Source organism: Podarcis melisellensis (genome assembly GCF_964234715.1).
Source record: "Podarcis melisellensis genome assembly, chromosome: 12".
Classification (NCBI taxonomy): domain Eukaryota; kingdom Metazoa; phylum Chordata; class Lepidosauria; order Squamata; family Lacertidae; genus Podarcis; species Podarcis melisellensis.
The window spans coordinates 27861957-27889208 of NC_138544.1; the positions used below are offsets into that span (position 1 = coordinate 27861957).

At 40.5% G+C, this 27252-nt stretch overlaps 1 protein-coding gene across 6 annotated transcripts in view; it reads right to left on the reverse strand.

Annotated features, from left to right (window-relative positions):
- HDAC9 (histone deacetylase 9) overlaps positions 1-27252 on the reverse strand; it is a 427895-nt gene that overhangs the window by 190825 nt on the left and 209818 nt on the right. For all 6 annotated transcript variants that reach the window (XM_081883158.1, XM_081883159.1, XM_081883157.1 and 3 more), the window contains 5 exons: positions 21251-21382; positions 19019-19131; positions 7360-7482; positions 6024-6234; positions 4536-4753 (listed from right to left, as the gene is read on the reverse strand). In XM_081883158.1, the coding sequence (XP_081739284.1) occupies positions 4536-4753; positions 6024-6234; positions 7360-7482; positions 19019-19131; positions 21251-21382 (797 nt within the window). The remainder of the gene's footprint in view (positions 1-4535; positions 4754-6023; positions 6235-7359; positions 7483-19018; positions 19132-21250; positions 21383-27252) is intronic.

A 27252-nucleotide genomic window follows, 5' to 3' on the forward strand; every position in this document is an offset into this window, starting at 1 on the left:
GCAAACTAATCCCAAAAGCATGACACAAATGCCTAAGGGGCATCATTTATACTAGTCAGTTGAGCTAAAACCAATATTATGCACAAATCTGTCCACGCACCTAACCACTTGTGGCAGTAAGCAGAGGCTTGCATATCCAACAAAAACATATCGTCCCACTCCCATTCAACTTCAAATCTTTGAGAGAAAATATCTCTACTAATTGAAAATTAATGCTTTTCATAAGCATCCATAGCAAACAAAGAAAGGATAAAATATTCAAGGTTTCCTAGTTGTGACCTGTTTCTAAGTTCTGGCAATTTTTTATCCTAAGACCAGCTGGAGTAGCCGTTAATTGACATTTCTTTTTTATTTTATTTTTACAATTTATTGATGTGGCTGGGGTTGTAGCCGAGCAACACCTCAGGAAAGCCCAGACACCTCAAGCTGAGACTTTTTCCCTCTGTTGTGTGAGAATGATAAACTCATTCTACCTTACAGGTCTGTTTTTTTTTTGTTTGTTTTTTTGTAATGATTACTAAAATGATTTCAGGGAAACACATCAAGCACTTAAGGAAAACCACTTTTCAAAATATTTAGGATATTCATTAAAGTGTACAGTATTGCAAATCTGAGTGTGCATTCATCACATGATACAACATGATCGCAGGGTTCATAATATGATGCAGTAAGTTTGGATACAGTTCTGAAGACACTCTCTATTAATTGCTTTCCAGGGCTCGTGAAAATATCCGCTATCTTGCTTTCCCTGCCGTTCTAATGTTTTTAGATGCATGCCAATAACCCGGTGCCAATGGTGCGAGTAGAAATTGCATCTTTTAAGTTATTTGCAGAGACAGGAACAGGAGTCAAAACAGTAAGAGTTCTGTTGTAGAGGCAGTCTTTTGGTACCTATGACAATTAGTTTAACTGGAGCTGCCAGACATACTATCCCGTTTATTGGGCAGAATGGAGTTCTAAAAATTGTGATCAAAGGACTCTACGAGGAAACAAGCTGTCATCTAGACAGAAGTATATTAAATCTGGCAACAGCAAAGACTATCTTTAAAAGGGAAAGCCCAGTTCAGGTTTCCACACGTTCATTTTTCAAAAGCAAGGGCAAGACTCTCCACTGACTTCTGGATGAGATGTCAAAATTTGCATTTCAGCTAAAATGTTTTGAGAAGGTCAGTGTATTGCATCCCTTAGGTATAAACTTCAGACTCCAATGAAGAGGTATACTGTTTCCCACTTCAAACACATGGTCTCTGACAAATGACAGAAGAAACCATGGGGGATCTTCTCCTGCTATAAGGAAGTAAGGCAAACTTTTTGGTCCAGTTGATTGTTTTATTCTTTTTATAGCAGAAACAATTTCGGGGGGGGGGGGAGCTTTACCTTTGGCCTGTGTTAGCTTTTGCTAGTTATCACCCCAGTCACCGTGCTGGCTTATAGCTGGGATTTATTAACTTTATCAAAGAAAAGAACCCGATTGATTCCTGCAACTCTGCAAGGCTAAACAGTCCAAAGGTCTTCTTATAGATCAGAGCTTGTGCTGATCCAGAGGTGATCTGTAAAACTGTAAAAGACTTCCAAAGTCTTTACACGACATTGCAATTACGCTAAAAATAAAAATGAGCAAAAACTACTCATGGTGCAAACAAGGACTTTTCATTCTTACCCATGGGGTAATTTGCTTTCCGAAGCAACTTGTCGTTGCTGTCATTATTATTCACTTTACAGATTAGTATCGAGGGACAAGTCACAACTTGTCACAGTGTGAAACAATTCATGCAGATGCCGGATCATCCTTAATGTTTAAGTGGTTTTCCTGATGTTGCTAAAATGTGTTGATCCAGGTGGGCATCTCTTCATACAGTATCACATGGCAACTTTTCAGACCGGGAGTTTTCCCAGTTCCACTGTTGCCTCCTTCAAGCATTCCGCAAATAAAGTAAGGTAAGTAGCAACCAAGGAAGAGGCCTTCTTGGTGGTGGCATCCTGCTTGAGTAATTTCCTCCAAAAGAAAATCACTCAGCGCAATATTATTATTTTTGCAAACAGCAAGGAGGTTTTCATTTCCCTGAGCTATGAATATATGGTTATTTCAATCGTTTCCGTTTATTATGATTGTGTAGTAAATTCATCCATGACCACTGGTCCTGCTAGCTGGGGATAATGGGAGTTGTAGTCTACCAACATCTGGTGACCCAAGGTTGAGAAAGGCTGTTATGGAGCAACCAACTTTTTATATTGAATGGGACAACTCAATAGAAATAATGTGTATACTGCAGCATAGCTGGTTGCTGAAATTACAGTATTGTTTGGTTTTTAAAGAACTATATTCGTTTCAAGTGAGAAAAAAATTATCTCCCCATACCATTTGCAGTCAAAATGACATCTGGACTTATTTCAGTTTGTGATAGATGTAAGGTTGGTGCCTGACATGTGAAAGGCCTTAGTTGTATCTTTTGGGGCATATGAAAAACCTATTTATTTAGCAAAACAATGTTAATTCCTAGTGAAATATTACACTTTTTTCTGCTGTGGTTTGTAATATTTCTGATTTTAATGTATCATGCAAACTGCCCTGGAATTTGATAATGAATGGTTGTATACAACAATTTTTAATTTTAAAAAAAGTTTGTTTAAAGTTGCAAATGAATACAGATCCATCTTATTTATTAACATTTATATTCCATTTTTTTCTGTCCAAAGTAGAATCTTCAAAGTAGCTTTTAAGGATCCAGTCATATAACACAACCCTGCACAACCTGTGACCCATCAAACCAAATTTGCACCATGCTATGTATGGCAGCCCACCAGGGGCATTACTAAGCTGCTTGACTTGAGTTGCAAAAATCAAGGGATGTTGTGTGGCACTTGACAGACCATAATGCATACCTGGTGGATTATGTTTGGCTTATTAGTGGGTCTGTAAAACAAACAACCCTGTGCAAGAGAGCTCAGGAAAAAATGCAAGATGAAATGGTGGTTTAATTCTTTCTGAGAGAGAGAAAAAACCTAGAAGGTAGCTAATCGCTATTTATTTTGGACACCCTTGGGAAAAAAATCACAGAGCTTCTGTCTTTCAATCAGTAATAAAAGCTTGCTTTTGTTCAGACAATTGCAGGAAGGTGAAATATTTTGAAAACCAAGATGTACCTATGGCATCTTGATTAAACATATGGAACACATAGTAAATGAAAAGCCAAGTGGAGTCCAAGTTGAGTAATCAAAACACCCAAGTTGAGAGGGGTTAACATGCAAGGATCAGCTCTGAACTTTGAAGTTCTCTAGTTTTCATTTTTCCTAATTAAGATGAGATTTAATAATCAAACCACTGTACAAACTATGTACTTAAACTCAAGGTTGTGTTTTTAATTTGGTTGGGAATTCTTAAGAGATTCCAAGAAATCAGCACCCATTGGGGGAAGTGTTCCCTAGCAAGATTGGTTCCCCTATACTTTTTATTTTTCATTATGTTTCCTTTCATGTGATTGCCAATCACATCCACTGCCATAATGAAGAGATTCTGTGTCAGAGCCCTAGAAATTTCTTAAATAACTTGCCTATGGGAATAGGCATAGCAGATGTTGAAATCGCTAAAAAGATGTATAAAATACCTGACAGAATAGTCTGTCACCACAGTAAACTATGACATAGGCCAGCTGACATAGGCAGTTATATACATTCTTAGTCCTAGCTAATGTTTATGGTCGGTTTGTCTCTACATAAAAATTTACTTCCAAAATTTCAGAACAAGATCTTATGCGACTAATTTGAAGCTGTTTGGTAGGAAATATTGAAAATTAAAATGGCTATTGTTTATGTGTGTGTTTTTAGTAAGATGAGATATGGCTTATATCTTAATAAGATGAGAGGTGAATGATCTTTCTGTCCATGCATGCATTCTCATGCCTCTCAGCATGCTTGAATGCCACTAGAAGTCTTCAATTAAACAAAGTTTCCCATTTTCTGGTTTGGATGAAACAATCAACTATATTTCATTGACAACCTTTACACTGCATTCATGCAGGCAGTGGAAAAGCAGCAAAAAGGGTTTGTGTTTGGAGGTAATAGTCTTCATGTTTCAGTTTACTAAACTGTGATCCTCAAAACTGACCTATAACCTTGAAAGTAAAAGCTGTTAGCTCTGCTCGGTCAGTTTGCAGTGAAAGCTTCATAATTTTATCTGTGATAACGGAATGAAAAGTTCAAATGTGAATGAGCAATGGCTGTTTAGAAGTCTTGGTAACTTGAGCAATTTACAAAAAGCCTAACGTTTACAAATAGGTCATTAAAAGGAACAATCTGGGTATACAAAGCAATACTTATTTCAATGACATAATGAAAAATAGCATGTACTTGCAGTTTGATGCAAGAGACCTTCTCTGGGAGTTGGTTTGGCAAACATTTTTTTTATCAAACCATTTTTAATATAAGCAAACCTTACTGTAAACTGGCATGCAGGGCTTTCCCTTTTTCTTCAATGGCATGTACACTGTACAAGCACTGTATTCATTGTGTGTTAGGGTTTTGAATGGGATACTTACTTTGTTCATGTGGATCTGTTGCTGATACTGTTTTTGCTTCTCCAGAAATTGCTGGTGCTGTTGCTGAATAACAAGTTGTGCCAAGGTGCTCTGAGGAAGCGGAGCAGATTGGGTCCGATTTAGTGGCCTGTGTCTAGGTAACTTATGTGCAACTCTTAAGCCAGGTGAGACTCTTTCTTTTGTTGCCAGTGGAGAGTGAGGATGAAGAGGCACCCCTCCTACAAACCAACAACATTCCAATATTCAAATATGCCCATCAATAACACTGAGGAGTCTTCTTAAGATGCTCTATTAAAAACCACACCAAACATGAAGGAACATGTGGACTGGAGAAGCTTAGGAACTCAAGCGTGGGAGCCCTTGAATTATCACACTATAAGGAATGCTCTTCCATATGTCTTTTTTAAAACAACAATGACAAATTAGAGTAATAACTAATAAAGTGACAGCCATGCTTACATATTCTTAACCCATCCCACTAATATATATATATTTTTAATCAGCAGATACAAACTAATGGGCTTTGTAAATCATGGGGCCAGAAAATAAAAGAGCAGAACAGCTTTGACTTGAAAGCAGAATCACAATGGACAATTTTTTTTTTCTCCTTAGGGGAATTGACAGTGAGAAAACAGAGGATGAACCAATAGCTAAGGAGGTGTACTCATTGCTCCCTTTGCTATGGGAGAGGGGCTAGCTAGGTTTTTTTTGCCCCAGGTGAAGTTTCCAGAGAGGCGCCGTTGAAGCTTCCAGCCTGTGTGTGTAAGCAAATGTGTGTGGGTGAGTGTGCCAAATTGGGTCTTTGACCCAGGTGAAATAAAGCCTAGTTTCGCCCCTGCCTTACACCCTTGGCAAACAGCTGTATCAGCATGCACACACACAAACCAGGAAAAGATCACTTTACCGCAATGGCTGCATAAGAAATTACTATGTTATATGTGACCCAAGTACTTGAAGGGTGAGGCGAGGTGGAAGTACAGAAAAAATACATGCACGCCTTTGTACCATGATGTGAGAAGGATGCGAAGCTTCTCCCGTGTTTGATCTTGCCAGGATAGCGGTGGTGTGTTGCCACACACATATGCATAATATTAGGGCTGATATATGTCTGGTATTTGTCCACTGGAAATAGCATTTGGAATTTTTGAAAATTCCAAAAATCACTAAAATGTCTGGGGAAACCCAGACGTATGGCAACCCACACATGATTTTTGTGCCGCCTGCTCTGACAGGGCTGGTTTTGGCAACCTCTAGATATGCCTTTGTGCAGAAGATTCCATCTCCAATCCCTGGCCTTTCCAGTTAAAAGGACCAAGTAACCAGACCTTTGGCTGAGACCCTGAAAGGCTGCGGTGGGTCAGACTTGACAAAATTGGACTAGATGGACAAGTAGTCTGGCTTTGGTCTAAAGGAGCTCCTGATATTCCTTTATAACATGTTCATTCTCAAAAAGGAAGAATCTGCCCATAAATAGTCACTGCTAATTACCTGGAGCCAGGAGTTTCTGCTGCCTCATTTGTTCCTTCAGTAACAAATGCTGGAGGAGAGCTTGGTGGCTACTGTTAGGCTTTCCTTCTAGGACAATTGGCTGAGGGGCAGAAGGTGAAGAGATGCTTCCTCTGTACTGTCCTGGCAAAACTACTCCTTGCCTGATTGTCTGGGTCTCACACTTCTGTTTTTCTTTGAATGGCGCTGATGCCTGTATCAATGAAAATGATAGTTAAACAAACAAAAGAAGGCCAGAGAATGAAGGCAGATGAACCAGTATCGAATTAGTTGAGAGTAACTCACTATTTCCACAGTACAAACTAAGGTTGGAGGTCAGTTGAGACCATGGTCTCCAGGAAACATCTAAGAAGAGATGTGCCTATGAGGCAGGGCATGATTTGGAATGCAGGTGGTTAAGGGTTGCTTAATGGCAAGCTGCCATTTCTCTTTTGTGTTCTTCTCTTATAACAGCCACTTATCCCCAGGTGGACAACCATGTCTGAAAAGCTCAGTTTAGAGAAAAGCAGTGGGAGGAGAAACATGAAGGAGAACAGGGAGACCTGTTGGTCTGTTGTGTCCTTGAGGATTTAGTTTGGAGTATAACATGGGGGTAGCCAACATGGTTGCTCCCAGATATTGTTGGGCCACAACTCCCATCATCCTTGTCCATTGGTCTTGCTGGCTGGAGTTGATGGCAGCTAGAATCCAACCATATCATGTTGAATATTCCAGGTGTGACAGAATGAAAACTTTGTATGGATTTTTAAAGAATGCATGAACAGCCCACACTTAAATGACACACTTTTAATGTAAAATACACATTTATCGATTTATGAATTTGCTATTTCTAGATTGTGTGTGTGTGTAATTGGTGGTATAAATAAATGTATAATCCAACTGGAAGTTGCATTCCAATCCATAAACAAGTTCGGAAGCATCAGGTTGAGTTGGTCTGCTGAGAAAAAAGTGAACTTCTCTATCCCTACTCACAACAGTGAGGAATACTTTCACCAGACAATCTGTGTGTCTGCCCAGTCTGCTGTCTAACCCTTGATGGATCCCTGCTCTTTCTTTGTCTTTAAACTGGACTTGGAGCAGAGAGTCCTTCAAACAGAAGACTGACCTCTCACAGCCCTTTAAAAAGAGGGTTGCCATCAGTAAAGACAAAGGACCTCCCTATCTGGTACAAAATTTAACAGTGGCATTGCCTAGAACCAGTCCAACATTGTCTTGAAATAACTTCCTGAGAGAACGTTATGCAATCTAAAAGAACTGATATACCTTGAGTGATCCATATCCAAAGCCAATGAAAATACCCCCTAAATCGATTACTTACACTGAGTTGTGGTTGCACGGCTGGAAGTCCTAAAGTGATGTTGGGCAAAGAAGGGGATGTGTAGAGACTCAAAAGGTTCATTGATTCTTCACTGATGCAAATGCGTTGTGGTGGAACCAAATGCTGTGGGGTGGGGTTAAAAAGAAAGAAGGTCACATGTTGACTAGCCAATTTTATTTCCACAATTGTGCCATGGAAGCAAAAGGAAAGTATTTCTCCTTTGTGTTAGTCATGTATCCTTTATAGTCATGCATAGTCAACTGATGTATCCTGCTAAAGCTCTAATAGTAGAGGAAATTGCCCAGGTTAGTGACTATTGTCGCCTGCTCTTGGAGCAAGTGCCATAGTTTTGAATTTTTCAGCTTCACTGGATGTCTGTGGATTCTGGCTAGTGAGGTTTTTGCATTGGCCCTGCCCACTACTACCATGTGGCCCCCAGAAGATTAGCCACAAAGGAGAACAGCCCCTGAGCTTAAAAAGTCCCCTTGCCCTCTGCTTTAAAGTCACTGCAGGCCTCCAGGAATCATACAAATGGCTCTCCAGTTTCTCCAGTACTCTGAATGTTTCACTTATTTCAGAGACTGCTAAGAACCAGAAAATTAACCCTTTTTTGTATTAAAAATGTCTTTCACTGCTTATTAACCATTTCATAAAATGTATGGGTATTGTGAGAGATCATATCCTTGCATAGATAGTAGATAAAAAAGAACAGCAGGTTCACTTTTACTCTTTTCTTCTCTGATGTTCACATTCTTCAACATGTGGTCTGCTATCGTTTCTTAAATTACCTCTCTTTTTTCTTGTTGTTTAACTCCTGCCTCCCTCCCAGACCCTTTGCACAATAAGAGCTACAAAAGGTCTTATTAGACTTCGGAACTCTGGCATGATATGGTCCTCAAGGGAACAACATCCTTGAAAAAGAATACCCTCTGTAACAGTATGACACAGTGACTGCTTTCTTCCCAAACAAAAAGCATATGGGACTCCAATAATAGACCACCTCCATGAGGGATCCTGTGCACCGAGGCTTTGACCAAAATAAATATAATAACTTGTCAAGCATGTTGTGGGGAGCTGTAGATTTTCCTCTGGACAAACCTGGGATATCAATTAACGTTGGAAAATGCCTTGGGTTAATACAATGCAACCTCAGACTGTCACTAAAGAGCTAGGCAGCGTGAAAACACAGGATGTTATTCCAAAACATAACCTTCCCCATACAGTTTGTTTGGAGACTAAACCTATCGCTGACATAATAACAGAATAGTCTATATATGTCATTCCTTTCCTGCCCCAGCATTGTAGTAAACTGAACGAGAATCACACAAAAATAAAGATTTGATATTTTTGTTACACAAAGAGCTGCTTTTTACATTTTCCTGATGTCCTGTTAACCTGGAATTGCCCTGAAAGCATCCAACAACATTAAATGTTTTCAATCATGTTTGTAGGATTTTATTTTTTTAAAAAGAAGCAGCCTACTGTGAGATAACTAGTTAAGGGCTTTGTATGGATGGGGAAAACTTCCAAGTTCCATTACGCCATCTACATATACTTGTTGCAACCAGTTAAGAAAAAAAATTGCTTGCTTTGGTGTTGACCTTGTGGAGAAACAAAGATGAATTAACATTGTAAAAAGGGTGGTATATAAGGATAGGCAGATCTATCCATTTCATTTTCTCTCATTTTTCTAGTCTTAAGTTCTCCAGATTTCCCTGTAAATTTATTTATTTATATTTTTTTAAGTCTTCATGAAAATTAATAAGCATCTTAGTGTGAATTTATCCTAAAATGCACATTTTTGCACCCATTTTTTGATGTTATTTCCACCATTATATGCATCTGTAGGCACACTTTACCCTAGCATATGTAAATTTTTGAATATTACTTGGCTGGAGAACTGCATTACAAAATCTGGATATGTGCGGCTTTCAAATGATGGCTGTTTCAGTTTCTGACTGTTTCGAAAGATGGAATTCTAGATGTTCACCTTTAAATGCAAGCTGAATCCATTTCTGCCCCACCCCTAGTGACAAATTCTTCTCTTATGCTTTAGAACACCGTTCACCTCCAAATTTTAGGCATACAGAATATGTAACATCTTGGTAATGCTGACAATGAGCAACTGAATATTAAAGGGTGCTTAAACCTATGTTTTAAAATGTGCTTATATTTTACTTGAATATTTATGTACATGTGTTTTGGTTAACACTTATCAAGTTATTATTTATTTGTAAATATATTTATATACTGTCAAACCATTAAAATATATCAAAGTGGTCTGCAACATTAAAAAGATAAAAACCATACAATAAAAGCACAAAAAGTTAAAAACAAGCATCATCAGGAAGGATGAATAATTTTTAATTGGCTTTTGCTTAATTTCAGCCTGGTTCTTCCCCAATGCTCTTTCCTGTGCTCCTACACTGTCTTAATAGGATCGAGGCTTCCCACAGAAATACTCTTGTTGGTTTTGCCCAATGACAGGTTCATCAGTAGATGCAATCTTCTCCAAACTGCACCCCCTGGACTATAGCACATGAAAGGGAAAACCTTCCTTGCTGCAATGCACAGTATTACTGATGTTGGAGCAGTTGCATTGTCAGTAAGGAATTCATTTCCTTTAAAAGTAAGGAAGCTAGGATTTAAATATAAGAAAGTAATGAAGTGAATTCTTCAAAGTATGGTCCCTTGGGATCCACGATGGAAGAACAGTGGGATATGTATGTCCAGAAATTAAATCAATTTAGGGTGTGCAATAAACGACAGCAGAGAAGATGCTCCAGTGAATCTTCATGCATCTGTAGACATCACTGCCTAACACAATTGCTTCTGTTTGTATCCTGACATTCTAGTCTAGTCTAGTCTTACATAAAACAGAAACCCAAATCTGAAAGTATTGGGAACACAGAATCAGAATCAGAATCAGAATCAAGAGTAGAGGAAGCTTCTCCACTGCAGACAGATTTCCTTCAAGAAGTAGAGTGCAACAGGGACAGGGAGCAAAGCTAGCATCCCATCCTTACATTTTCATTTAATCTCCATAACACTCTCCCCATCTGCTGCTACTGTTCCTCTGAGCAGACTGTCTTTCCGGTTAGTGTAGTGTGCCACATTGTTTAGGGTTCTTCACTGACTTAAGAAATCTTAATTGATTAATTTTATGAGTTTTACTTAACTAACAGATTAAATCGGCTCATGAAAAAACCACAGGTGTTTTTTGGGGGGAGGGGGGGAGGCAGCAGGGCAGATAAGACAATCATGCTTTGTTTTAGATGATGCAAATGTCCCAACAGCCACTTATCTCAGGGCCAAACTAGGCATGACAACAAGATTGTATTAGACAGAGGAAAACCTTCATGCTTACTTTTCAACCCATTTAAGAATGTGATTGCAATGAGTAATATGTAAATGTGCTTTCAGAAAATATTTTTTTCTTTTTAAAAAGGCTTCCAGATTGTATGGCAGGACATTTAAGAGCAAATTGCTACTTCAATGGTTACAGCAGAGTGGTTTTAAATGTGACAAAGGTGCTTTGCAGCAGGAAAGGGCCATAGCAAGGAGTGATCATTTACATTCCTGACTCATGTTCGTAATGGTAGAGGATTCTCCTGTCACAGCATCATGCTGTTCCCCCATCATTACTTGCTGCCATGAAAACCAATTGAAAAAATACGTAAGCATAATACGATAACAATTGCAAAGTTATTTACTAGAAACTACTTCTCAAAAAAAATAGGGACGTGGGTGGTGCTGTGGGTTAAACCACAGAGCCTAGGACTTGCCGATGAGAAGGTCGGTGGTTCAAATCCCCACAACAGGGTCAGCTCCTGTTGTTCAGTCCCAGCTCCTGCCAACCTAGCAGTTCAAAAGCATGTCAAAGTGCAAGTAGATAAATAAGTACCGCTCCGGCGGGAAGGTAAACGGTGTTTCCGTGCACTGCTCTGGTTCTCCAGAAGCGGCTTAGTCATGCTGGCCACATGACCTGGAAGTTGTACGCCGGCTCCCTCGGCCAATAAAGCGAGATGAGCGCCACAACCCCAGAGTCGGTCATGACTGGACCTAATGGTCAGGGATCCCTTTACCTTTACATTGCTTCTCAAAATGGCATTTCCATGCAGTTCTCTGGTTTTGCCAGAAGCGACTTAGTCATGCTGGCCATATGACCCAGAAAAACTGTCTGCGGAAGCGAACAAACGCCAGCTCCCTCGGCCTTTAAAGTGAGATGAGCGCTACAACCCCAGAGTCGTTCACGACTGGAGTTAATTGTCAGGGGTCCCTTTACCTTTACTTCTCAAAAATTAGATACAGCTTCTCATAGTGTCAAAATCAACATTGTGATTGTCACTCTTCTAAGGAATACAACAGACAGAAAAATACAAGAGAAGATGAAGAAGTTAGAAATTAATGTATTACAGCACAGACAAAATAGGATTTGTATTTTGTACATACTGGACTTGGTTGTCAACTGCATAAGCTACATTTTAATATATTATGTCACGATGCTGATTTTGACACTATGAGAAGCTGTATCTAATTTTTGAGAAGTAGTTTCTAGTAAATAACTTTGCAGTTGTTATCATACAGCCTATTACGTTGACATATTTTTTTCAATTGGATTTGCGTAATATAGGCATTCTGGTGGTTTTGCCATGAAAACCAAGGGTGTGCATGTCCACTCAGATGTGAAAGTGACACTCTGTGCAGAATGTCCCAACGTTATACAACAAGAAGAACATGAGCTGGGCTAGATCGTGAGGTGGGGAGGACTCAACAGCATGGTGTTTTTTAAATTATAAATAAACCACTTAAACCTATTGTTAGAAGTGTTTATCCTGTTCTGATGAATAATTGATTTGATAGCTAACCTTTCGAGCCAGCAGCCAGCGTACAACTTGAACATTCTTCATTGTTTGGTTACTCTTAAATAATCAAAAGAGCCCCAGCTCAAATCAATCATACTGTCCCTTGGAAAAATGTTTCAGCTCACAGGACTACATCACTAACCATCAAGTAACTAGATAGTGGCAATGGTACATCTCAGATGCAGGGTTACCACAACAATTTCAAATGTGGTTGTGGGTAAAGAAACTGGGGACATGAGAGCACCAAAACTATTCCCACTATCATGTGCTGTCTGCTTTCCTCACATACATTTGCCCTATTTCCATCTCACTGGAATTGTACTGAAGCCGATAACATCACCTGAGAGTTTCTCAGTAACAAATTATTGTTTGAGAACTGTCTATGGTTAAAAATGCTGAGAAGTATGCTAACTATGCTGTTAACATTACTGGACCACTTTTCAAGTCATATTGTGCAGTTTGATCTTATTTCTAGCACAACAAACTGCTGCTGCTGCTACTGATCTAAATGTGCTGGCTGCTTTTTTTAGCTATTACTCATAGCAATGTATAGCTTTGAAAATGACACTTAAAAAACAGTACTGTGTAATACAAAGCAATGGCAAAGGAGTTGTTGTTTTGTAAATGTCCTATGACAGCATCATTTTTAGAAGCCTATTCTAAGCCCATCATATATAGGATTTTAACAGGTTATATAAAACTTGTGCAGGGCTGGCCAATGTGATACCCTCCAGATGCTGTTGGGAGTCCAACTTGCATGAACCCCAGCTAGCACTATAGTCAATGCTCAGGGATGCTAGAAACTGTACTCCAGCAACATTGGGGGGGCAGCATCTTGACTCCTCCTGGTCTAGTGAGAACCCTGATGAGGGAGTTCCCTAATTCTGACAGCATTGTGGAAAAGCCCTACTTCAGATGCAGCCACTGTGGTACTCTCCAGATGTTCTGGATTATAACTATCACCCCTGAGCATTGACCAGGCTGATTGAAGATGATGGGAGTTGTTGTCCAGAACATGTGTTGGCTACCCTTGCTATACTCCCCTCTTCTGCTCAAAATGCTAGATCACCGAGCAGAGTTTCCCCTGAAGACCTTAGTGTCCAAGATGGTTCATATGACACCGTAGCATTATTTTATTGCCTGACGCAAACTTTGTGAGCTGACAACATCGAAGTATGGATTAGCCACCCTGTTTTGAAACTCTACACAGTCTGAACTTCCTGGAATCCTGCACAGAGGATTATGAGTCAAACCCCCACATGGTTGCTATCAATGTAGTCTTTTAGGGAACGGGGTTGTTCTGGGCCAAAGAAAAGCTACTTATCAGTGTGAAGAGGTCACACGCCTGCCCCTTGGATCAGAGTTCACACACACAATTAATTCATTATTAGGGAAAGTCACTGCTGGAGATTGAACTGGGCTTTTCAGTCTTCAGGGGTTACTGTCCTGGCAGTGACCTGAAGAAATTATCCCATTAGCCTTATATCTGACAAATTGCTTTCCCTTATGTTCTTTTTTTAAAACCAGAAGATCCACACATAGTTTCCATGCAATTAATAGGATTAATGCAATGCAATACGGTATCATGTAATTACATGCTGATGTCATAATAAATGTGTTGAGTCTTTAAGGTGCCCAGATTTTGATGCAAGTTTGAAGCTGCAGATGGCAATCATTTCCTGCATGTTCAGTATTATCGATTAAAGATATTAAGGTCGTTAAAAACCTCACATAGTTATGCTATATTAATAGTGCAATCCTATAACACTTATTTTGAAGTAAACCTGCTGATCTTGGTAAGATTGGCTTCTGAGTAAAACTGCTAACTCTATGCACATGGATAGCTGCAAAAAAGTATTCTGAATGCTCCATGTAAGAAGTTCACAAGGAAGGTATATCAGTCAAGGCAATAGGTACACTGTAAATAATATACGATACACATAATAGCTGCTTTTCCTGTTAGTATTAAATTAATATTAAAAAGTAGTAGTGGTGGTAGCAGCAGAAGAAGTATTAACAACAGAATCTATAACATGCTATGGCATCAAGCAGGCATTTTCTAAGTGAAAACGTCAAGGTATGTCCGCCTATTATCAAGTCTGTGATGACCCATCTTTGAGAGCTAGGATCCTACATTTTCTCATAATGAAATATTCCTCTTTCTAGTCATTTTCTAAGAATGCATGAAGCTCTGTGTTTATATTTAAGACACCCACTCTTTTGTGTGGTGCTCACACCTATTACAAGCTTTTAACCAACCTCTCATTCTCATATGTGGGGTGATAAAAAGCATGGGACTTTGAGAAAAGCGGTGAAGAACCGGTGGGGGGGGGACTGGGGGATAGAGCAAAACCTTCCTCTGAATTGTTTGTTTTAATGGAATTAAGCCAATATGGTACTCAGTATGGTTCTCAGAAGGTTTAAAGATTGAAGTCTGCGTACTTGCTGTTTGCCCCCAAACCTAGATTTGTTCCACTATCTCACCCTTATTATTATATTATATTCCTGAACCTGGTGTTTTGAGCTACAGTTCCCACCATCCCTGGTCACCTCAGCCTGGGGTGATGGGAACTGTAGTTCAAAATATTTGTAGAATACCAGGTTGGGGAAGGTTGTGTCACCCACTTGCCTTTGTACATCTACGGTAAGGAAAAGTGTGAAGATTTTAGTGGAAGAGGCATCTATTCAAGCTGCTGCTATTGTTGCTATTTTACAATAAACAAAGCTATGTATCTCTACAAAGAGATTATGGAACTGGGTACAACTGGAGGGGAAGAACAGATCTAGTACAGTAAGCAGCTGATGCTGTTAGACATGAGAACAGCAATTTAACACACTTTCCCTTTATAATTAACTAATTAATTAATATACTGATGGCAGGCCGAAGTGGCTTCTAAGCAGCTGACAAGCATAAAATCAATTATAAGATAGCCACACATAATTAAAATACACAATACAGCAGTACCATCATAGCATTAAATACATCCAGAATTAAAACATTCAGTAAAGCAAATAATTGGTGCTAGGTTAAGACCTCGTTTGTCTGCTTAACAGGGCAATCCTAACGAGGGGATATAGAGGAACAACATGGCACATCTACTGCTATATCCCAAGTGCTGCTGGCTAATGCAGAAGGTGGGATTGCTTTGGGTTTTGTCTTTGATATGCCACTTTGGGGGAAAGCCACCAACATCTTATATAGGGGTTATATTACTACCACCCACTATGATGAAGCTGGGGCATCTGTTGCAGCCCCCCACCCACCACAGGGTGGGTGGGTGAAGTTTGGGTTATCCATACTTGAAATAAATGAACAAAGCAAGTATTAAGAACTTATTTGAAGGCTGCAGGTATATACATAAAAAAATTGCATGCGAGAAAAATTATAGTGTTTGGGGGAAAGTATGCTTTAACTCTATTTTAAAGGCCACACATTTGAACATGTACATTCCTCTAATAATAATAATAATAATAATAATAATAATAATAATAATAATAATAAATTTTATTTATATCCCGCCCTCCCCAGCCGGAGCTGGGCTCAGGGCGGCTAACAATCAAATAATCCGACATTCTAAAAACATTCATTATAAAAATTAAGTAAATCAAATTAAAATCAAATTAATGGCAACCATCAAGCAAATTCTGTGTAGATTGCCGATTGCCAGAGGAGGGGGGTCAGGCTGCGCCCTGACCGAAGGCCTGGTGGAACAGCTCTGTCTTGCAGGCCCTGCGGAAAGATGTCAGGTCCCGCAAGGCCCTAGTCTCTTGTGACAGAGCGTTCCACCAGATTGGAGCCGCGGCCGAGAAGGCCCTGGCTCTGGTTGAGGCCAGCCTAACCTCTCTGTGGCCTGGGATCTTTAGGATGTTTTTATTTGCAGACCGTAAATTTCTCTGTGGGACATACCAGGAGAGGCGGTCCCGTAGGTACGAGGGTCCTAGGCCGTATAGGGCTTTAAAGGTGAGAACCAGCACCTTAAACCTGATCCTGTACTCCACCGGGAGCCAGTGCAGCTGGTATAATACCGGATGGATATGATCTCGCAGCGAAGACCCCGTAAGGAGTCTCGCCGCGGCATTCTGCACCCGCTGGAGTTTCTGGGTCAGTCTCAAGGGCAGCCCCACGTAGAGCGAGTTACAATAATCCAGTCTGGAGGTGACCGTCGCGTGGATCACAGTGGCTAGGTCAGGGCGAGAGAGATAAGGAGCCAACTGCTTAGCTTACTAAGTAAGTAAAAGAGAAGCTTTCTCACTACCAGCTAGTGATGACTGTGATGCCAATGCCCCTCTCTTTACAGATGTGCTGTAATAAGATTACTATAGTACATTTATACTTAAAAACAGAACACTTGCTACAATAAACTTCCAGAGAGTAACCAGACAAATTATTTTACTGCTTTTCAGTATGTACTGCAGGATAACAAACAATACGTTTAATCTAGACAGGAAATTACCAACATGAACCACAACTCAGTAAAGTCAAAGTACTAAACTGGCTGAAATCCAAGTAATTTGGGCTAAATTGGTTGTATGCAGCTCTGGCTATGTGTCAGTTATTGTATATATATTTTTGAGTTGCATGCTCCAAATCTAGGTTTTCTGATGTTCTCCGCACACTAAAAGCTTGTGTGCCCCCAAGGCAGCCGTATTAAAAAATATTTCTATATTCTTCATTTCGTGTTCTGCTCAATTGGAGGCTCAAATTTATATCAGAAATATTTTACTGCTATGCATCACAACTAAGGAAGAGCAAATATGTCAGTTTCAGATTCCAGTCTCAAGTTCAGTTCTCCATATTTCCACATCAGTCTGTGATCTTTTGCAAACTCCCCATGAAAATCCACTTTTAGTTCATTTTAGTGTGAACTGCTCCTGATATTTTTCCTATAGTTTTGCAAAGCAATTTTTCCTAATATAATGCAAACATTTTGTATGCTGTTTTCACTAATATATGCATTTTAATGCACATCTTACCCCAATATATGCATTTCTGTACACATTACTTGCATTGTAAAATTCATGGAAGTGCAAATTTTGAAGCATGGCTGTGTTCCAGTTGGCATACTGTTACTCAAAGTTTCATCTTTAAAGGTGAACTGAATCTAATTTTTCCCTCATCTCTGATCATAACATCTGACTTAAGCATCTGTGACGTTGTCTAAAACTGCCCCTATCTGCTACTGTGCAGTATTAGACACCAGTATTCTTAGATTTCTCATTTAAGGCCCTGTTACATATAACAAAAATCACCAAACTGACTGAGAATATGGCTTGAGTGTATCCCCAACCAGCTTGACATGTACTGATTTTGTCATAGTTTAAACTTTGCACCCAACTTTCGGCCCAACTCACAGTCAGGACAACACCACTAGCTACCAGAAATAGTGTAGCATGCAAGTTAAGTGAGGAGCTGGCCAGCCATCTGAGCACTTTGCCACATGCTGGAAACTTGTTCATTGTGGTTGTGTGAGCTGCTCTTTAGTTCCATGTGCACATATTTATATACCATCAGACCATGCTAACACAAAGTATTATTTCTGCATTTTTGAATGACCTTCTTGGACATGACAGCTATACCTAGATCAAGGAAATGGTAGAAAGAGGGAGCATGTGTGTGCATGCAGGTCAGCTGATGATTATGAGTCATCCCCCCCGCGAGTCCCTTTTGGCTATAACCACCTTAAGTCCCTTCTATATGTAACCCCTCCCAATCTACTTTCCCACTTCCGGTCCCTTTCTTCCTTTGCCGTTCTTCTAATGTTTGAGCATTAGGTCAGTGGCATAGCTTGTTCCAATATTGCTCTGGTGAAAACAATGGCGCATACCCAGAGACTAGAGGAATTTGATCATTTTCATCAGGGAAGGTGAAAACTCGCAACCAGGCTGGCGTAAATCCCACAAGACATATATCTTTTAGGATTGTTCACAAGCTCCTCCCACTAAGAGGCTCTTGCCCCGCCTTCCACTTTTATAGGCACACCATTCAAAAGGCATGTCAGCACCAGCGAATTATGCAGAAGTGTCTCTGCAGGGGACGTGCATCCTTTCACTACTCCATTTGATAATTGGTCTACCAGTCTTCCCCATTCTATTTCTCATTGTCCTCTCTCCCTTTAAAGGGATAGCATGGGGAGAACTGCACCTACCTGTATGGTTCCCAGAGGTTAATGTGCTGACACAAGTTTTGTGTATGCGTGCATTTCAAATTTTATTGAATGTTAATGTGTATTTCAATTTTTGTAAGCCACTTTGAAAGATTTTGTCATGAGCAAAAAGATGGGATACACTTCTCGAAATAAGTTAAATCAGGAAAATAGAGTTCTGTTGCAGTCTCCAAGCAGTGTTCCCAGGTGCCACTTCTATTGTTATTGCCTACTGGTCCAAAAGAGCTGATCAAGGCAGCTTGAGATAGCAGGATTGGTGGTCAGCAGACAATATCCTTAAGAAGCTGATGAGGGTCTACTGTTGTTGCTGCCCTTCCCCTAGGCCAGCACTCAAAGAGCTCAGGGCAGCTACCCTAGTAATTGCCCACAGGGTAACATTACAAAACTGGGAAATTTCAGCGGTGACCACCATTGGAGGGTTACCAACCTCCTCCCGCTCTTATCCATCAGTAAGGTTGCTTACTCATTCCTACGCTAGTTGAAAACATGTAGGAGAGGAAGGGAACAGGCTAACATGCACATCCCACTGGGTGCCCCCCACTAGGAGGGGGGACCAGAGGACTCCATGCAGAGGGCCCTCCCAAAGCTGGTGAAATGATTCCCAGGCCAATGAAGGGATTCTGGTCTTACCTCAGCTTGGGAATTCATTGGCAACACTGAGGTGTCGTTCTCTGTATTCCCAGCAGGGGCATTACTTGGTGAACTGGGACCTGAAACTGGTGAACTGCTACTGACTGATGATTCTGGGGGTGGAAAGAAGAAATAAAAATAAGTACACATAGTATTTCGGAAATATCAGCTACAGCAAACTGTGTGTTACTACTACTACTACTACTACTACTAGTACTACTTCCTGCTCTTCCTCTCAAAGGAATATAATATAAGGGTGACATATAATATAAGACAACTAAGTTATATTTTTATTCACTCTCAGAATCAATTCCATGATTCTTCCAATAGACAAAGGGGACAATTTATAACTCGGGCAATTCTACCCCCTCTCACTGCTGCCTCAGAGATAGCAAGTTACTCAGCAGCAGGAAAATACTGAAAGGGAGTTACTAATGAGTAAAGGAAAAGGAAGTACCTTTGGCTGCATTCTCTGCTGCCTCTGTGAGAGATCAGCATGACAGAGATACTGGACACTCAAAGGTCATAATAACATGTCATCAATTCATGAGGCCTACTGCCATTCCTAGGCTGTTTGGATAAACCCCTGGAGGACTTCAGTTGTGAACCAGCCTTTATATGAGTAACTAATAAAAAACAATACCTCATTGGCAGTGCATCTCTGTCAGTGAACTCTGGGGGAAAGCATGAAGCTTAAAACATCTTAACGTGGCGTTTTCATGGTTATATCTTATTTTGTTTTGATGCAGTACATTTCTGCATGCTTTCTAAAGAATAAAGGGCAGTTTTCACTAATATATCACACAACTGTTTAAAGATGTGAGCTCCTTATTGCAGCTGAGGAAAACAACAGTTGCTGAACTTGGATCCATGTGGTCAGTCAGTAAAAATATCACCCTTACTATCAATATTAATGCAAACTTTACACTGAAAAGCAAGTAAAAAGACCAGCTCATTTTCTACTCATTTATTGTTGCCCATTTTATCTCTCTCTCTCTTTCACGCCTATTCCTGACACTTTAGGGGTAGTTCAGGCCCCCCCTAAAAAACCTACATTTATACCTTCAGTTGTAGTACCTCTGTTAAATTTACACATTTTTAAATCATATTACAGTGAACCCCAGCATTTCATACAAAGGAAGGGATTCTTTTTTAAAAAACTGATTTGAAAATTTTCTCATCTATACAAAGGATTAAATCCTTTCATTTAAAATAGTTCATTTCCCCTCATCAAACTCAACAACCCTGACTGTGTATCTTATGGGATGTAGTGTTAATTTTTCCAGAGGAATAAAGAACAAAGATGACCACTGTTTATTTTGTCCATCTGTCTGAGATGTCACACATTTCAGTTAACACTACAACCTTTAGAAAAGAACCTTTAGAAAAGGACACAGAGCTCAAAAAACAATAACAATAACAACTAGAAACCTAGTTTTGTGCAAACTCTGATTTTGCAAAAAGAAAAAAGAAAGATTTTCATTAACATCAGAAGAATTGAATACATAGAGTTCTCCTCAGCATCAACTTTAAGATATGTATCATTTGGACTGACTTTTGTAAATTATCTGCATCATCTGATTTAATTTACACAACACAGGGCAAAGAGTAAAGGTAGCCATGGTAGCCTGGAAGAAAAATCCCAAAGTCCTTATTAGGACAATATCTTTGTGGGGTCCACCAAAACGTAAATAGTACACAAGCTTTTGCGTTCCCCAGAACCCTTTACCAGGCTAGATGTTTAAACTTACCAGATGCACACATGGCTGGTTTGACAAACATCCAAAACCTTTTTTTTTTTTTTTTGCCAGGAGTGGCCAGTGTGGTGGTGTGAAACTGCTCTTCCAACAACAGTGTCATTGTGGCTTCCTGGGACAGTGAGGGAACAGAAAAGGGCAGTGGCGAGATGTGTGTGGCCTCAATGGTAGCAGAGCTGTATTGGTTCCACCAGTGGCTGCCCAGCTGTGCCATCATCACCATCTTGCCTCACCCCTGCACCATCCCAGGAAGTAGATCCATGGCCCACCACACCAGCCACTCCCTCTACAAGTTTCAACATATAGCCTGCTGAAGAGTTCTGGTGAACTCAAAAGCTTGCACACTACTCTATGACAATTTGGTTGTCTCAGTAAAGATATTACTCTAGTATGGACTTAATAAACATGCTCATTTATAAAGATGATATTTCTCTCCAAATGCAAACAGGATCTCTCCGGTCCAGTCTTTCATTACCTGTCACCTCAAACAATCTTTTCTTGAAGGAGCAGACGACGGTTCCATCCTTTCTCCTGAGTAAAGGGCTGCTTCTCCTTTCCGTCACCTTTTGTTTTAATCTGGAGCGAACTTTTAAGTTGGGCTCGGAGGCTGGGAATGACAACAAAATACATCTTTATGATACAGAAAGCTAGAGGTCAGGAAGTGGGAAGAAATAGTTTTTCTCCCTCTTAAATCATAAGCAAGTCGGCAAGTCAACGGCACAGTAGGATATCAGTTATAAATAGTATTTATTCATAAGCATGTTTTAGTCTCCAACTTTTTTTTAAACTGTATTCACCTTCAGAACATCCTGTCAGGCAGAGCAACATTATTTAATGGATGGAGTCCTCTGCTTGACTAGAGGCCAGGTACTAAATTCATGTCAGAGGTCACATATGAACAAAAAAAAGGGGGGAGTCAAACTCCAAGATGCGAAATAATGATTTATTTTAAAAATGCCTGATGCATTTCAAGTAATAGCCCTTCGTCAGACACAGTGCTATATGCCAGCTAACAACATGAGAGATTCCTGTAATCTCAAAGCAGCTTCTCATCTTAAAAAATGCTAACAATATGTTTATTATTTTAAATCCTAGGTAGCCCTGCACTTGTCCATTCATACTGCTCCTGGTGTTTCCGTAAGCACCGTTTCAGGGTTGTAAGGCAGGGACGGGCAGCCTGTGCCCCTCCAGCTGCTGTTGAACTCCCATCAGCTCTAGCCAATATGCCCCATGGTTGGGGAAGATGGAAGTTGGAGTCCAGCAACATCTGGAGGGCCACAGGTTCTCCATCCCTGCCCTAAGGGGGAAACTAATGGGTAAATAGGGGGTCTACGATAATTTCTCTTGATGTGTTTTTCTTTGGGCTAAAGCATTTGCAAGATGGAGATCTGGCTCTGATTTCTGGTCCCAGGTAACTGGAGTTTACAGTGGTACCTCAGGTTAAGTGCTTAATTCATTCCGGAGGTCTATTCTTAACCTGAAACTGTTCTTAACCTGAAGCACCACTTTAGCTAATGAACACTCACACCTCCTGCTGCTGCCAGGCTGCCAGAGCACAATTTCTGTTCTCATCCTGAAGCAAAGTTCTTAACCCGAGGTACTATTTCTGGGTTAACGGAATCTGTAACCTGAAGCATATGTAATCTGAAGCCTCTGTAACCTGAGCTACCACTGTAATCCTCCCCCGACATAACCATTTCCCTGACACATGACTATTAACTGTGTCGGTGGGGGAGAAGAGGAAAAGGCAACTGGTGGTGGCTACTGGCAGTGATGGCTATGCTGCGCCTCCACAGTCCGGGGCAGTGTGCTTCTGAATACCAATTGCTGGAGACAGCAGAAGGGGAGAGGGCTCTCATGCTTGCAACCTGCTCACAAGCTTCCCAGAGGCATCTGGTTGGCCACTGTGAAAAGGGGATCCAGGACTCAGTGGCTATTGGCCTGATCCACTAAGCTCTTAAATACAAGATGAGTACTTTTCTTCCACCCTCCCATGGTTAATGCTAACTTCAGGGAGGATTCCAATGGAAGAAACAGCAAGGGAGATGTTACCCAAGACAAGATCCCAATGCCAACTCTCTTCCCCACAGCTCCTTGTAAGGACAGAAAACAATATTGGCAGTCTGATCAGACATCTCCCACGTCACACCTAGTTCATCACCTTTCAACAGAAATGACCTGTTAAAAGTGCTTCATTTCACCAGTGACTTTAAAGCAGTTCTGTTTTTAATGTTTTCACAACAAATACCTGCTCCCTAAGAAAACCTGCCCTATTAGCATGCAAAGGCACTGCATTATCACCAAGTTGTTTCTCTCTCTTCTTCTCTCTTTCAACCTATACTCCCACCTGACAACAATTACAATTTGCAGTGAAGTCATCTCTGGCTTCGACTCAATTTACTTGTAGGGTTATATTCTATTTATAGGTCTCCATGTTCCTCCAACTGCTGAAGTTTTCCATATTGGTGCCTGAATGATGGGATGTACTCTTCAGGGCCCGAAGAAAAAGCTCCTCACCATTTCACTAGGGAGAAGTCCCACTTGCCTCTGAATGTGTTTTCGTGCCCAACTGCTTTGATTGCCTTTCTATTTTTATCCACCTCCCCATCGCACTCTGCATTTCAATCAATAGCATAAACACAAGACCGCCTTTCTGTGGAGGACTGAATTTATGCTCCAGTGGAAAAGATAAACTACTTCCATTAAAGATGAAGCATCGTTATTTAAATGAAAACTATTTCACAACAGGGGTAGAAATCAGATTACTACCTCACCCCTTGCTGGAAGAAAGGAAAGAAATTAAAAACCTTACCAAATGAGAGAAAACACCTAGAATAAGAGTAAGCAACATGGCGTCCCCACCCACAGATGTTTTTAGACTGTAATCCTCACCATTAGCCATGTTGGCTGGGGATAATGAAAGTCCAGAACATCTGGAGGACTGAATGTTGCCTACCCCTGTCCTGAATATGTTCTCAATATACCTAGGACAACTGGACTAGAATGTAGCATGACTGTTTCAAACAGTACCTTGGTTTTTGTTTATTTATTGAATGCATATCTTGCAGGGAGGCAGACAACAAATGATTATATATATATATATATATCCCTTTAAAACAATTCCAGTACAGAGGCAGACTGGGAAGAATCTCAATTTAAAATGCTTGTTGAAAAGAGGAAGGTCATCAACAGATGCTGAAAAGACAACAGAAATAGCTCATGTCTAATATGCAACGGGAGGTGCCAAAATGCTAAGCACCAATTCCTGTGTGGAATGGACCTCCCAATAAGATGGCATCTGCAGGTGGCCCTCAACTGCACAGTGATGGACTGGGTATAGAAGGGGTGAGATAAACTTTCAGGTATCCTGCTTCCAATCTGTATTGGGCTTCATACATCAAAACCATCACCTTGAACCTAACCATGACCTTGATTTGGGGAGGAGGGCATCTGCAACATGGAGAAATTGACAGTAAGGTAAAGGTAAAGGGAACCCTGACTGTCAGGTCCAGTCGTGACCGACTCTGGGGTTGCAGTGCTCATCTCACTTTATTGGCCGAGGGAGCCGGCATACAGCTTCTGGGTCATGTGGCCAGCATGACTAAGCCGCTTCTGGAGAACCAGAGCAGCTCACGGAAACGCCTTTACCTTCCCGCCAGAGCAGTACCTATTTATCTACTTGCACTCTGACGTGCTTTTGAACTGCTAGGTTGGCAGGAGCTGGGACCAAGCAACGGGAGCTCACCCCGTCACGGGGATTTGAACCGCCGACCTTCTGATCGGCAAGCCCTAGGCTCTGTGGTTTAGACCACAGTGTCTCCTGTGTCCCTTTAGAAATTGACAGTAGAAGCCCATAAATATCTTTGAAATATCTTCTCCATTGTCTGGTACGTGTAAAAGGCTGGGAGACTGGGACAGGGATTTCTCTTATTTGTGCTGGGAAATGCTTTATAAAGATTGGATTCTGACAGATAACAGACTATCATTCTCATAAGATCCCAGCAACAAAACAGGTCTTTGTATCGAATTGCAGATCATTACTTAATGAACCTCATCAGGAAGGTATACTATTTAGTTGGTGTACAAAAAAGAATCCTGCAAACTGTAGTTTATTAAGGGTGTGGAGAATTTTAGCTCTATGAGGGAGAAACTACAACTTCCTGGATTCTTTGAGGGTACAGATTGTGCTCTGAATATATCTAGTCATAGTGAGCAAGTCCTTTATCTCCAGGCCATACACTCATATATAAGAAACTAGAGTTTTGGAAAACAACCTTTTGTCATTGCTTAAGATATTATAATTGAAACATTTAGCCCGTAGGGTGTACTTAAAAAAACAGGACCATAAATGTCCAAATTACTAAATCTGGCCATGGCGCTTTTTATTGTGACATGCCCCAATTTCTCAGTGATACCATAATTTGTGACAATATATTTAAGAAAGGTGATATGAGTACAGAACTTTGTGGTACATCCAGAGAGGGAGGGGGGAGGAACCACAACTGGTGTACAAAATAAAAATAAAATTTGCCTGTTGTTGTTTGTTTTGTTTGGAAAGTGCAACACTGTTATCTGCATAATGAGACCCATTATGGCATAATGAGGCTAGGCTCAAATGCCCACTCAGCCATGAAGCTTCTCTGGCGACCTTGGGTCAGGGCAGCACAACCTACCTCACAAGGTTAACAGGCTAAATTGAGGGAGGTATGTTGTCTTTGGCTCCTTGTAGATAAAGGTGGGGCATAAGTGTGTTAAATATAAGAAAGGCTGCGGGGGGGAGGAAAAATGCTAACTTTTCATAGTACCTGAGGATTTGCCTCACTAAGAAAGTTGATTAAAATAAGCTCACATTAAGATTTGGTCCTTTCTATCTGGAGTTATAACAACAGCAAAACTTAATTAGCTTCATACACAATGTAAAACCTTCCATCTGGTAGAGTAATTTAGCAGAATTAATTGTATACCACCATAAGTCAATGAGACACTGAGGAAAACCATTGAAATGCTATTTCCTTTCCTTTGGAAGGGAATTATGTACAATTTTGGCATGATTTGCATTGCTAACAGTGAAATCCAACTGGGAGGAATCACTCTCATTTATATTACTTTCCCATGAGAAAATCAAGAGAGAACTATAAAGCTAGTGCTGTTATTCATAAATAGCTCTGAAATACTTAGAGCTTTCGGCTTTAGCCAAGACATGCTACTTGGCAGCAGGAACCTCTAATCACAGGCCTGATCACATATCCAATGTTAAGTGTGCTTCTTTGTAACTTCAAATATATCTTTGTTCAACAACCTAAATAATCTGTTTCAGAGGTCTTGACTACTACGGCCACAACTATGAAGTCCTAGGACTTCCTGCACTCTCAGAGTGATGGGAGTTCTTATTGGAGAAAACTCCTTCATGGGCCAGTTTGTATAATAAGATTCCCCTGGTTCTCATGTAGCTTTATGGAGATTTGGAGTTGCACAGTTCACTAGTCCTGCATCTACCTTTCTTTTTGCAGATCTGTCATAGTGGTCCATCAGAACCTCAAATTATGCATCAGAACCTCAAATTATGCAGTTTCCTGAGGAAGTTGATCCTTTCCCCACCTGACCCAGTGAAGAGTAATTATCAAGCTGCATGCTGGCCTCACATTGGAGGAATCACTATTGTTCACTAATGCTAGTAGTATCATGAGGAAGTAACTGGAGAACCTACAACAGCCTCTCCCAACCTGGTTTTTTCCACAGGTTTTGGACTACAACCCCCATCAGCCTGAGCCGTCATGGCCAATGGTCAGGAATTATGGGAATTGTAGTTGAAAACCTTTGGAGGGCATAAGGCTGTGGAAGGCTGCCTTGCAACATGTGGGAATATGTGCTACCAATGGGGTACAGTTTGATCAGCAGAACGGGGATGGGGAAAAAAATGCAGAACAAGCATGTATTCCACATGTCAAAAATATGTAAAGTTGTTTGAGTTTCCCAAAAAAGGGAGACTAATTATTAGACACTGTCTGGGAAGAAGAAATCTAAGGCAAATGTATAAATCTGATTCTCTACTCTGCAATATTTCACCAGGCACTTGAGAAGAGAGTTCAATATTTTCAGAAAATGCCTTCTAATTATGACCGCCACTATTCCAACCATATAAAAATCAATCTCAAGTTACACTTTGTTTCTAAACAATCAGTACTTTCGGCATTTTATACAATGGGAATTTGTCATTTTATACAATGGCAATGCTACCTATGATGTAAGCGAGCTTTGTACTGTACAGACTGAGAGCCAGTTCTGATATAACGCTTAGTACATTTTATCTGTGGGAGATGTTAGCAATACAATTTCATCCTTTCTGGATTCCAGTGCCCATTTTGAACTCCAACCACATACACCAAGTGTGGGGAAGCTTTAGCCTTCCAGATTTCGCTGAACTACAACTCCCATCACCCCTGGCCATGAACCTGTAGCTGACCCCTACACCTGGTT